Consider the following 14,348-nt stretch of genomic DNA (forward strand, 5'->3'; position numbering starts at 1 on the left):
GTTGTATGGGTTTTTTAGAATCCTCTAGGTGAGTAGTTAGGTCTCATGTCACGAGATGGACCTGATGATGAACTTCAAAGAAGTGCGAGGGAACTCGGTGTTGGTTTGTGATAGACATATGTTGTATGGGTTTTTTAGAATCCTCTAGGTGAGCAGTTAGGTCTCATGTCACGAGATGGACCTGATGATGAACTTCAAAGAAGTGCGAGAGAACTCGGAGTTGATTTGTAAATAGGCATATGTTATTGGTCCATTTGAATATGTTTTCAATTCAACCTTCTATGACCTTAATAAAACGGAATAAAGAAAATAATTGTATGAGATTTTGGCGACACCTTTTTCTCGTATCGAAAGAGATTGCGATTCTGAGTGGAAATAATATAAAAATTCTAAACTTTAAAAATTCATGTTCTGGGTACTTTAAACAGAAATGCCCTAATTAAATTAATCAATATAATTATTAAGTAAGTTTACTCTAAGTATACTAAATTGGTAACAATATTACCACAATAAATTTCGGTATCACTGTTAGCAGTACCCACTACCTGTAATGAACATGTCCCATCCTTACGCTTACACGTGTCAGCGCGCCATGTTTGAAACGACCAATCGCAACGCCGTGAGCTCCCCTCCCGCACCTCACAGTTTGGTGATTTGCGTCGCGAACAAAATGGCCTATATTAGGTTTCTAGAGGCGGTGTTCTGTGCGGTCAGGGCATGAAGTTATCTAGATCCGAATTGTCAAATGTGCACAGCGCTATCCTGTGTTGCCAGAAGTATAAACAGAATTACCCGAAAGTCTGAAATTTCTTTCGTGAATCGGAAGATATTGCTAACGATTAATTAAAAATGACGTGTTATTGTAAAATTTAAGCTAAAATACATATAAATGAAAATTATAAAGAAATATTTTAACTTATTAACCATAGGTATAATGTACCCATGTAACATGTTATGTTGAAATAAAGTGGCAATGTTATTGTGACGTAGGCCCGTGTCACTCTGGGAATGGAAGACCATGTTTTATTAGACCATGAATAGTACTAGCAAAGACATATGTAACTTCGTATAAGACGAATAAAGTCTAAGGAAAAAACGTGCCTCGGAATTGAAGCAAAAGTCATTCTCGAATAGATGGCGCACACACCTTTAGCCTATCCTCGGCTAGATGGCGTGACGACACCGTTTCATATTTAACAATTTTAACACATAGATATCAGTGAATGAACATGGATCAAAATGATATAAAAATAATAAAATCATTTATCCATATATATACATTTTTTGATAACTTTATACATTTTCATTTTGAGTTTTAGTCGTGTGTCGATAGATGGCAGTAAATTTACAGTGACTACATAATTTACAATGACAGGACCCCTCTATACTATCTATTATTTTTGGTACTAGGTACAGAAGACTCACTCTCTAACAAAACGCGTCCGTTACGATCAGGACAGATATGGCCGCTAGGTGGCGACAGCGCCACGCGCGGCTTATGGCAAGCCACCAAAATTGGCGTGGAACGGATGTACTTGTAGCTACCTGTTGCAAAGCGACGAAATCGCGGACGGAGCCACGCCTGGTAAGGTGCAAAAGTGTAGGTAAACATATCTTTGACGTCGACTGTACGTGCACTTTACTTACTAATAAAACACCAAATGTGACCATAACATTGTATTCTGTTGAATAAAAATATGAAATACATATTGAATACTTATTAAACTGTGATAAATACACTAGAAACCTGTTACGTCTAGAGAGTAGCTGATTTGTGGCTAATGAAAAATGAACAAGGTATTTATTACCTTATGTATAGGCGCGTAGGGTTCAATCTAATTAATGCCGTGTGTTTTTGTTTAGCGTCACGTGAATTAGCACCCTAAGATTATGATCGTAAGGTTTAAATCCTCTTGTTGTTTCCGTAAGAATAGAGAGGGGCGAATGGTGTGTCGGCGGGCTCGTCGCCGCTCTCCTCGGAGGCGTCGGACTCGAACGTGTTGTCCGGGATGTCATACAAGCGGATCAGGGGCTTGTTCGGGTCCTTCATGATTAGGTATTTACCTGCAAAGAGAGTTAAAAATAGAGCAAGTGTGTAATGTTTACAATACAGGGAACAAATAGGGCAGTGGCGAAATATCTGCATCTATAATTGCTATAAGACTTATGATTACTAGCTAAATTGTTCTTATCAACGAGTGATTGACTGTAGAAAAGATGCGAAGTCTGAGAAAAAATCGTTTTCGTCCCTAGTTTGATATCTGAAATAGATATACGAGTAACTGACAACTGTACTGAGCCATATGTTTTGTGATTACGTATACTGGATGATTTTGGGGTCGTGATCCCGAATGTAACAAAAGCATTGAGATGGTCATACAGAACAAGATTTCCCATGTGACCGATATGAAAATCGTGAAAAAAATATACTCCTGGGCCCATACATTTCGATTTCGCGATTTTGTGGTTAGTCCCTTGGGGAAATTAGTGTAGTATGATTGACCATCTTAAAACATTTTTGAAATTCAGGATCACGACCCCAAAATCACCCAGTATTATTAAACGTTTTCCTTGGACAACCAGAGTTATAGCACTTATAGCCATAACACACTGCCACACCGCGACGTTGGTGCGGTGCGGTATATAGTGTGTTACGGCTTTTACGGTATACGTAATGAACCGCCATACATCAGCTGTCAGATTCGAAGCACGGATTTGTCTTTACACATTTTATACAATCAATGAGTGATTCTGCACATAAGTACTATGCTACCTTCTGGTACCGTGTACCGTACCACCGTGGCGTGTGTACTGACCGTCCTTCTGCTTCATGCAGATGTCGATGATGCAGCGCAGGACGCCCCAGGCGTTGTCCATGGACAGGTTGATCTGCGCCGCGAACTCGTGCGGCTTGAACTGCTGCGTGCCGAGGATCACGTGGCGCGCGTTGTCGCGCACCTGCGTGCGGGACACGTAGCCGAACTTGATCTGGTCCGAGCCGGCCAGCAGCGCCTGCGGAACGGAAACGAGTCATACAATCGAACTAATGACATATAGAGCCCGTGCGTGTTGGAGGGGCTGCCATCTCGTGACTAGAATCTGAAGCGAAAACAATTCACGCTTCTATTAAGTAGGTGCTGCCCTCAACACTAAACGCTGCCTCTATTTCGCATCGTAGGCTCTGCCGTCTAGGGGCTTAAATCTAAAAATGGAAACTTAGCATAATGCTTCGCGCCAATGAATAGTCGGCTTCTGTGCTGCCGTCTACAGTTCACGCACGCTCCCTATAGAGTGGTGTGGCATCAAACATATCCTAATCCATAGAGAAAACGTCTGTGATGGAATTTAATAGTATATTATATTGCCGAGGGACGGAAAGCAACGCATTGCGTGTCGAGGTAGTTCTTCTAGGAGTTACATAAGTAATTCTTAGAAATTCCATTGAAATGTCGTAAGGCCCTTTGCGACAACGAAGCTGCGGTAAAAATTGGACACTTCTCCTTTTCGACACGAACATAATGGAGCCATTTACATGCATGTGTGAAAAAAAAGAACTATTTTTCTAAGGAAATAACCTGGATACTAGGTTTTCAAGCGTTTCTCCCTAACGTCCAAGGTAGATAAAATTGTAATCCTCTCCAGGAAGGAACAGTCTCCCGCGGGACCAGTATGACTGGTTACACTACAATAACCAAGTTGTGGAAACATGGCCTTGGCCGTACATTACAATACAATATACTACATTACCTGCACGGTCCACTTGGCGAGCTTGCACGAGTTGTTCCGCAGCTCGTTGGCCAGCACGGCTCCCCGCTGTGTGTCCAGCTTCTGTCTCCACTCCACGCCGTTGGCGACCTTGCTGTCCCACTCGTTCAGGGCCTTGATGGTGAGGAACTGGGTCTCGTTTTGAGGCCCCTGCATAACGGCGTCGTGTTCGCACCGAGCTACCAGAACCTGGGATAAAATAGAAAGTAGTTTAATACAACTGCGCAGATAAGATGCATCTTTACATTACACTAAATCAAGAACACAAAGGCTTTATATTAAAATCCCGTGAAATAAGACTTAAAAAAGCTGCCCTGTTGTAGAAGTCTTTATTTCAGACACCATCTAAATACCAGTTTGACCAGTCGTCCCAAGACTGACGATCGATTTTTAACAGCCTATGTTTCGTCATAAGGTCATAACGTGTGGCATCAAAGAACAATTTGAAGTTAAAAGGTTAAATACATAATATGGTTTAAGAACTTTATTCTCAAAAAGAATTTACAAAATTCGCTTACTTGAGAATACGATTTTTATAATATATCTTAGGACTAACGTGCAGACAATGTAAAATAAATAAGTAATCATTAAGTAGAAAACATTAGTTTGGTTACAAAGTGGGTAGAAATACGTTACTAACCGGCTCGGGTAGCTTAACTCGTGCAATTAAATATGGTGCATTCCCGACGCTTACCAAGCGCATGCGAGTAAATACATAATAAATACGTTGTGTAAAAACTATATCTTATAAAGGATAAATTGATGGTTCAGACATTCAATAGCACCAAACGTAACAGAAAAGCTCATCAACTCACCACGCCGTTGTTGAGGTTCCACTTGCGGTAGCGGTAGCCCACGGAGGCCACCTCGCCCTCCTCCTCCTCGGACACGAACGGGTTGGGCTCGGGGAACTTGTACTTGGGCTCCGTCGGACCGGACTTCAGCACCTGTGCGACAAATGGAACCATTAGTTGTAGATAAATAATAAATATTCGCACAGGGCGACAGCATAAAACATTATAAAAGTGTATGCTGGGCGAAGAGAGGCCTATGCTCAGCAGTGGGCGATAAAAGGAATGATGATGAAAGGTGTAGGCGTGTTAGGCGTCGTGTGTGTAGTATAAAGGTCGCTGACGTTATGACTGGGGTCTACGAGTAACTAGTCGCTAACGGGAGCGTTTTCGCCGGTTTAATGCACTCGCTAACCACTGCGTATAGCATTCAATACAAGATCAAGAACGTAGACAGGGCACATAATGGTGTCTCACGGCGGCGCAGCGACTTTAGTTACATCAGTCCAACATCTAAAGTTATGTACAGCGAGATGCAATGTTATACCTGCTGGCTAAAGTTGTGGTTGATGAAGGTGGCCTCTAGCGCGAGGTTGCGCGGCGAGTTAATGGAGTTGGCATCGTCGGCCGGGGGCTCCACGGACGTCTCGTTCACCGTCAGCAGGTCGAACTCGGTGTTGTCGCGCTTGTCCAGGAACAGTTTATCACCTACAACACCAAAAGACGATTATAGTTGCGTTTCTGTAGTGCAAGAAAAGAGTAAATACTTTATCAAGAGAGCCGTTGTGAATATAAATATATGTAATGTTAGTACTTTATTACAATAGGGAGTATTACTGCAATGTTCTGCCGCCAGAGTGCAGCACTAGTGCACTTAGTAAACCATAGAGTAACTTATACATTAGTATGTATGTAGGCCTAGTGGCCTTAAACAGTTTTTCGACAAGTTTTCACTATGGCATTGATGCATCAAGGCGGTTTGTTTACAGGTGGCCTACCGCGAATCGCGAAAAGTGAAATTCTCTCTCTATCGATCGAATAGGCAAGAGTGATAGAGAGGCAGAAACTTTCGATTTTCGTGTTTCGCGGCAGGCCCTGTGATTGTGCTAGTAACGCCCTCTACGCAGAGTTTTACATAATATTCCCTATTAATGACTGTCTTGCTAACTCATAAAAGGAGAAAAGCCTAGTTTTCCGTCTAATCTGTAATATCAGTTGGCTTTCACTTTCGCTTATACAAAAATAGCTGTTTTTCATCACCAATGCCGCAAATACTATTAATTAATAATAATGGGATTAAGTTGCAATAAGCGGACTCTGGGCCTCATTTAGACCGTTCAATAACTTTCATTCAATATTCGGTATATTGCTAACTACAGAGTACAATGAATTCAGTCGATCGACCAAATACCCTAATGTAACGAAAATCGCATGCAAGTTCTTGAACAGTTTGAATGGGGTTTTAGGAAGACTTTATAAATGAGGCCGGTGTAGTGATAAATGGTTTTATTCATAAACGCGTTACAAGCCTGAATTAGCTATGAATCGGTTGCTTTATCTATCATTTTGACTTATGTATTTATAAGAAAGGGATAAAACATAATTTAACTAAATCAGGCCCGTAAAGTTTTATAAATAAGGGGGAAAGAGTATAAAGTCTGTACCGATCTTCTCGATGACGATGTCCCATGAGTAGTTGGAGCGCGTGCAGCACATGATCGTGGCCAGGATGGCGTCGGTGGCGTACACCGTGCCGGTCGTCTTCGACAGCCGCCGGATCACCGGGTCGTCGGTCGTCGTCACCTGTCACAACGATTACTTTGATCATTCGTTTCTCGCAAGTTGAGTACTAGTGGGCCAGTAGTAATGCATGCCTTACGCACCGTACTACGTTGGCGAACAACACGCGAACGCGAAGCGATGCGGCGCGGGGTGAATCAATCCTTTGATACCTATAGAAGTGTCCTACGTGGGCGCTCTCGTTGCGAACGCGAACGCCTTGGGCCCGCCGCGTCGCGTTCGCGAGTTGTTCGCTTACGTAAGACGCAGCGTTACAATCTCGTACGAACAAGGCTTGTGCTAATAGGTTTCTTAGAACTTACGTACGAATCATTTAATATTTAAGAGCGCTCTTACAAGAAAAGTCGAAATAATGCAAAATTGATGATACTAGTCGACGAAATTCAGGACTTTGCGCTCATTATTAGAAACAATGAGTACTTGTTCCAGTAAAAGCGTCTTCTTATCTTTATAAATATCGTTGTAAATATTAGAAAAAGGACTTATTAAATTAGTAATGATTTTTTTTCTGATGGTCGTTTCCGAAAAACCCCGTGAAGCACTGAATGGCGAGCTCTTATTTGGAAATGTTGAGAATTTTACTCTGCTAAACCTGGCTATTTTGTATTACTAATACCCTGTACTTTAGGCATATCAAACTATATTTTTCCTACATACCTTTGAGAAAGAGAAAATCAAAGTAAAACGAACTCGATTTTCTCTCCGAAACAAGTGTCAATTCCTACGAAAATCTACTTAATATCGAAGTCATTTTCATACTCAAGCAATCTGCAACGTTTGCTTATACTGTTGGTATACATTAGTGTTTATGAAATTCTACTATAATTTTTTGGCAATTTTTTGAAAACTACTCTATATTACCGATGACGCGCGCTGCGCCAGCTCAGTGCCGCGGCAGAGCTTGTAGAGGCAGGACGTGTGTCGGTCGGCTCCGCACATTTTCAACGGCGACGACGAGGTTTTTTATCATTGTGTGCGGCGGGCGCCGTGTAAAACGCTATACTGTGTGCGTGTAAACCGCAACGAGAGACTTTGATCCTAGCACTGTTTTTATAGTATTATAATTTATAATGGTACAGTTTAATAAACTACCGGACAGGATTAAAAATATTTGAAACGACCTGACATTCTATATGTATTTATTTGACTCAAGATAGTACTCAGGGTCTGATGATGGAGCCGGAAGGTGGTCACCGGTACCAATCAACCATGCAACTAAACCACTTCGTGTTTAGGCTCGTTTTATTCATCTCAACAAGATCTTTGACACAAGATAGTACTCAGGGTCTGATGATGGAGCCGGAAGGTGGTCACCGGTACCAATCAACCATGCAACTAAACCACTTCGTGTTTGGGCTCGTTTGATTCGGCTCAACAAGATCTTTGACTTAAGATAGTACTCAGGGTCTGATGATGGAGCCGGAAGGTGGTCACCAGTACCAATCAACAATGCAACTAAACCACTTCGTGTTTAGGCTCGTTTTATTCGTCTCAACAAGATCTTTGACTTAAGATAGTACTCAGGTTCTGATGATGGAGCCGGAAGGTGGTCACCGGTACCAATCAACCATGCAACTAAACCACTTCGTGTTTGGGCTCGTTTGATTCGTCTCAACAAGATCTTTGGCACAAGATAATACTCAGGGTCTGATGATGGAGCCGGAAGGTGGTCACCGGTACCAATCAACCATGCAACTAAACCACTTCGTGTTTAGGCTCGTTTGATTCGTCTCAACAAGATCTTTGACACAAGATAGTACTCAGGGTCTGCTGATGGAGCCGGCAGGTGGTCACCGGTACCAATCAACCATGCCACTAAACCACTTCGTGTTTAGGCTCGTTTTATTCGTTTCTATAAGATCTTTGACACAAGATAGTACTCAGGGTCTGATGTTGGAGCCGGAAGGTGGTCACCGGTACCAATCAACCATGCAACTAAACCACTTCGTGTTTAGGCTCGTTTGATTCGTCTCAACAAGACCTTAGACACAAGATAGTACTCAGGATCTGATGATGGAGCTGGAAGGTGGCCACGGGTACCAGTCTACCATGTAACTGAACCACTTCGTGTTTGGGCTCGTTTGATTTGTCGCAACAAGATCTTTGACACAAGGTAGTACTGAGGGTCTGATGATGGATCCGGAAGGTGGTGACCGGTACCAATCAACCATGCAACTAAACCACTTCGTGTTTGGCTTCGTTCGATTCGTCGCAACAAAATCTTTGACACAAGTTAGTACTCAGGGTCTGATGATGGAGCTGGACTGTGGCCACGGGTACCAGTCTACCATGTAACTGAACCACTTCGTGTTTGGGCTCGTTTGATTTGTCGCAACAAGATCTTTGACACAAGGTAGTACTGAGGGTCTGATGATGGATCCGGAAGGTGGTCACCGGTACCAATCAACCATGCAACTAAACCACTTCGTGTTTGGCTTCGTTCGATTCGTCGCAACAAGATCTTTGACACAAGTTAGTACTCAGGGTCTGATGATGGAGCTGGACTGTGGCCACGGGTACCAGTCTACCATGTAACTGAACCACTTCGTGTTTGGGCTCGTTTGATTCCTCGCAATAAGATGTTTGAGACAAGATACTACTCAGGGTCTGATGATGGAGCGCGAAGGTGGCGACGGGTACCTGTCAATCATCATCAGCTCCATCATCAGACCCTGAGTACTACCTTGTGTCAAAGATCTTGTTGAGATGAATAAAACGTGCCTAAACACGAAATGGTTTAGTTGCATGGTTGATTGGTACCGGTGACCGCCTTCCGGCTCCAACATCAGACCCTGAGTACTATCTTGTGTCAAAGATCTTGTTGAAACGAATAAAACGAGCCTAAACACGAAGTGGTTTAGTTGCATGGTTGATTGGTACCGGTGACCACCTTCCAGCTCCATCATCAGACTCTGAGTATCACCTAGTGTCAAAGATCTTGTTGAGACGAATCAAACGATCCTAAACACGATGTGGTTTAGTTGCATGGTTGATTGGTAATGGTACCTTCCAGCTCCATCATCAGACCCTGAGTACTGTCTTGTCTCAAAGATCTTGTTGAGACGAATCAAACGAGCCCAAACACGAAGTTGTTTAGTTACATGATAGACTGGTACCCGTGGCCACCTTCCAGCTCCATCATCAGACCCTGTGTATCTTCAGTGTCAAAGATCTTGTTGAGACGAATCAAACGAGCCTAATCATGTTACTACATGGTTGATTGGTATCCGTGACCACCTTAATCATCATCAGATCCTCAGTACCAGTTCGTTTTTAAACCCTCGTTGATACAAACTTTACAACCTATAGGTACCAAATGCAATGACGAAACATGTAAATAAGCGAGTAGGTACCTATAATTTCTTTCGAGTAATATACCTTCATAAGTACGAGTATGGGGCTATTCATAAATTACGTCGTTTCAAATGGGAGGAGTGGGGGGGGGGGGGTCTGGACATCGGATGATGGTAACATGACGTAGGAGGAAACAGATTCATCCGAAGCTTGATTTTTGGATGATTTGAGGGGTGGGGGGGGTCAAAAATCGTCAAAAATAGATGACGTAATTTATGAACAGCCCCTATGTACATTTGCACTGCATTTAGTATTTTCGTACTTACCAAATAACAATTTTAGAACTTTAAAAGTTAAGTACAGTTAGTGTTGTTATGGTTGATTTCAATATGCTTCGCGAAGGATCAAGAATGTTTAATCCATCATTGTAGTGCGAGTGTGGTAGAAGGGATCGGCGTACTGAGCTCGCACGGCCTGCCGCAGCGCGTAAAATACCTAAACTCGCTCAACGCCGAAATGTAATAGCGCTCTTAACAGTTGCAGTGAAGGAAAATATCTTGACGAAACAAACTTATCCCTAAATAAGGCCTAGTTTCTCAGTTAGGGTGGTATTATACCTATCCAATTTCTTTGTCCAATGTGTATTGGCGTCTCACATTTTGATTTAATGAGAGTGAGAGGCATTGACATTGGACAGGTGGAATACCATCCTTAGAAAGGACAAACAGTCGCTTTCAACCCTCTAGGTCTTGGAATTAGGTTGCCAAAGTGGATCCTGCCTCCTTTAGGATGCAACTGGGAAAGTACGGAATGAAAATTATACCGTATGGAAGATGCGATCGATGCGCTGCAGAGCCTTCTCGTGCTTGACGTTGACGCGATCGTACGCCTTGTCGTAGTACTCCAGCACGCCACAACACGCGATGTCCTCACCTGTAACATTTACATACTCTTAGTAGTCTGTTCGGCTAAACCAGTGGTGGGCAAACTTTCTTCATGGGGGGCCAGAAAGTTTAGGAAATTTAAGTGGAGGGCCAGAATTGTAGCCAAAATTTATTTTGATTTGCGATTATCGTGGGCCAATGCCATATACTAAATATACTAATTATTTCATAGGACCGGCGGCGAGCCGGATAAAATCCATTCGCGGGCCGGAGATGGCCCGCGGGCCGTACTTTGCCCACCACTGGGCTAAACAGTGGAAAACGGTAATGTTGACGAAAAATCGTAAGAGTGGCCATCTTAACCTTTTGAAAGGCAAGGGTGTTTGAAATTAGGGTATCCATTGTTTCCCATGAAGTTTTAAGTCATAACGTATTGTTTGTTCGCATTTTCATTAGTCATAATTTGGTTTTTCTCAGAAACGCGTAAATTTTCAGGATTGCCATAAAACAAACCTAATCTATCTATAGGATAACCTTACGAAAATCCTGAAAAGTAAACGGTTTCAGAATTATGACTAATGATAATCTGACAATCATTACATTATGACTTTCAATAATTATGTCAAACAAAGGGATCTGTTGAAATTATGCAAAATTGCTTTGAAACGAAGTTCAAAATCATGTGGGAAATATATTCCTTCTGCCTTATAAAAGCTGGGCAGTTTTATAAACCAATTTTGGGCAGTCTTTCTGTGGATTGGGATATGGATGAACCAATCAAGAAAAAAAGAGTGTAATTACAATTGTTTGGATTGCTTGTTTATTGCTGCCAGTTGCGGTCATTAATGGGAGTTGTTGCAACTAATTATGTTGTTTAAATTAATTATTATTAATTTCAACTGTTCATCAAATCAAAAGGTTGTCAATGTCATATTGTCTCAAATAAATAATATCAACTGATGTGGTCGGACCATCCTCGTTACGCTACTTACCCTCCTTAATGCCAGGCAGGGAAAGCTTGGCGAGTCTAGGGAAGTCCATGTCCTCGATGGTGACCCAGGTGGGGCGCACGGTGACGGACGCGTCTCGGATCTTCATCGGAGCGCCGCGTTGGCCCCAGCGCTTGCCCATCTTGCGGTCACGTTGCTGGACAAAATAAAAACGTATTACTGATAGTGCTGAAACGCATTTACTGCTAGCCTCATTCAATTTTGATTACTAAACCATTTTTTGTGCAATATTGGTGTCGTTAGGGTTCCGTACCTCAGAAGGAAAAAACGGAACACCGGTATAGGAGGTATAGGATCACTCATGCGTCTGTCTGTCTGTCTCTCTGTCCGACCATTCCCCCCCTTTATCTCCGAAACTACTGGGTCTAAAATTTTGAAAAAAATACACAAAATAGTTCTTTACCTATAGATGACAGGAAAACCTATTACAAATGTGCAGTCAAGCGTCAGTCGGACTTGATTACTTAGTTTTTGATCCGACCCCTACGGGTTTTTTAAAGACATTTCATTCAATTTCCACATAAAAAAGTACATTGTTAAAAATTTAGTAATGTACAGACCCCTTGGAATGCGAGTCCGACTCGCACTTGACCAGTTTTTTCGTCTATTTCATGAATTCTCGGTCTCGGCCGAGTACTCCCATTTAGTTTCAGTATCGTTCTAGTCCAAGACAGTAAAAGCGTTCTCGGGCGGACCTTCGGAACGGGAAACTGTGCTACTATTGTCCAATTGCTGATGGGTCAGCATAACAACAAGAAATAGCCGAACAACCCTTCTGTATCATACTGAAGTAATTATTTTTTACCTTATTCAGCGTGGTCATGCCGCCTGGCGTGCGCGCGCCGCGTTGGCCGCGCTGGCCGCGACCACGTGCACGTCCACGCTGGTACGGCGGCTTTTGCTGAAAAAATTGATTATTACAATTTAGAGATGATGATGACATTTCAACATTTGTGGTAAGTCAATAAGATAAACTGACTGTATGTTGTACACAAGATTTTAAAATGTCCTTACAATTGTAGAAATAGTTTACATTAATAGCAATCTACAATTGAATCTGAAATGGGATTCGAAAGGGCATTTATTTTAGTGTTTACCACAAATATCATTTCCTGAGTTATGAATGGTATCTTTCTATTTTTGTATATAAGTATGTATATCATCACCTAGTACCCATAAGTACAAGCTGGCTTAGTTTGGAGCTAGGTCCATCTGTGTAAGATTGACCCTAAACATTTATTTAATCACAGCATAATACTAAGACTTTTTTTTCTCAACATAACATTGCAAACAGGACCAAAGTGTGTAAAAATCACTATGAAATACAATAAAATTTTGAATTTCGAATTCTGAGATAAATTTATGAATTCCATTATTATTCTATAAATAACTCACATCTCTAGTTGTATCAACCAGGTGGAACGTTGATTCATCCTCATCATGGTAGTATGCATATGACGATCCTGCGCCAAACTGGGATGCATACTTATCTGAAAACATTATAATATAATCTTACAATACTATATAATTAAAAAAGTGACACTTCTGCATAAATAACATGACCCTTTAGGCCTTTATTTCATATAGTAAAAGTTAAGATTTTCACAGGTTTTGTTTATACAAAGTCATATCACACAGATCATAAATAAAAGCCAGGTTTGTAAATGGATAATAAAGAAAATATGTGTGTTTAATGAAAACTTTGAAAGAAATTAAGCAATTTAAAGTAATGCAACTGTTGTATATATATCAAGAAATGATTGTGTAATGCCCATATTATCATAAATATTGATATTGCTGATAACCAAACCAAAACCTTCAAAAGTGCTATCCAGTATATAATTTTGTGTCTTGTATTGTAAGAGAAAGTTTTACATGCAGCTTGCACTTGTCGCAATTATACGTCATCGTCATCTGCATAACTTGTAATACGCGCTCTAGCGATTGTGTCACTGTCAACTTGTGCAGTTCAACATAACCTCAATCATAGTCCTAGTAGGACCCTTCTAACCAGTACAAAGAACATATATTCTACTTACTTTGGTATTTCTTGTCCTGCACCATGGTCCAATCACTTATTTTGCCCAGCCGATCGCCTTTGCTGAACGGTTGATACGGCATGTCCCGAAACTGGTCCGGCATTTCGCACGGTCCCCATCCTGTCGGATTATCCTGAATGACCGGGGATATGAACCGTATCGGTTCCTCGGCCGGTAGCACGTGTTCTGACATTATAATTTCGCTCCTTGTCTGCGATGTATAATACTTTTTTGACTATAAATCAGCATGAATGCCACGCACGACACTTCTTGCAACGAAATGCCAAGGGGAAAGGACCATAGACAACAAAGATTTTTGACAGGTGTCTAATTTGTAATGTTGCCAGACTATTATATTAAAGGGCTCTATAGATAGGACAATTAATCTTCGATTTGATCATGATTTTGCCATTGCCACGATTTTGCATTTCCGATGTATCTGAGGCAACTAGTTTGACTACTTTCACACCTCTGCAACTCGAACAAGAGTGCTTTGTAACTTCAGTAAATGAAAGAGATGTTTCTTTTTAGCAAGCGTGAGACGAAATGACCTTGAAGTTAGCGTCACATTTCAAAGTTGCGAAGATGGGCCATTTTATTTAAAGTTGTCCCCTACACTTTTTTCAAATTTGGGATTTTTTTATGTTATTTCTACTCAGAATCATGAGCTCTTTTGATCCTAATAGGGGGAAAAAAGTGTCCCAAAATTTCCATACAATTCTCGATCTTTCCATTCCGTGACCGCCATACAAAGTATATGAAAAA

At 41.6% G+C, this 14,348-nt stretch overlaps 1 protein-coding gene across 1 annotated transcript; it reads right to left on the reverse strand.

Annotated features, from left to right (window-relative positions):
* Nucleotides 1–1,662: 1,662 nt before the first annotated feature.
* LOC134791679 (eukaryotic translation initiation factor 3 subunit D) lies at nt 1,663–13,882 on the reverse strand. Its single transcript, XM_063762772.1, has 11 exons — nt 13,584–13,882; nt 12,940–13,034; nt 12,350–12,445; nt 11,527–11,680; nt 10,474–10,583; nt 6,221–6,359; nt 5,104–5,264; nt 4,581–4,712; nt 3,748–3,954; nt 2,817–3,012; nt 1,663–2,064 (listed from the first exon to the last, which is right to left on the reverse strand). The coding sequence occupies exons 1-11, from the start codon at nt 13,774–13,776 to the stop codon at nt 1,904–1,906; spliced, it is 1,644 nt and encodes a 547-aa protein (XP_063618842.1). The 5' UTR covers nt 13,777–13,882; the 3' UTR covers nt 1,663–1,903.
* Between the last annotated feature and the right edge of the window lie 466 nt (nt 13,883–14,348).

This window comes from Cydia splendana, chromosome 6 (assembly GCF_910591565.1).
Source record: "Cydia splendana chromosome 6, ilCydSple1.2, whole genome shotgun sequence".
NCBI classification, from domain to species: domain Eukaryota; kingdom Metazoa; phylum Arthropoda; class Insecta; order Lepidoptera; family Tortricidae; genus Cydia; species Cydia splendana.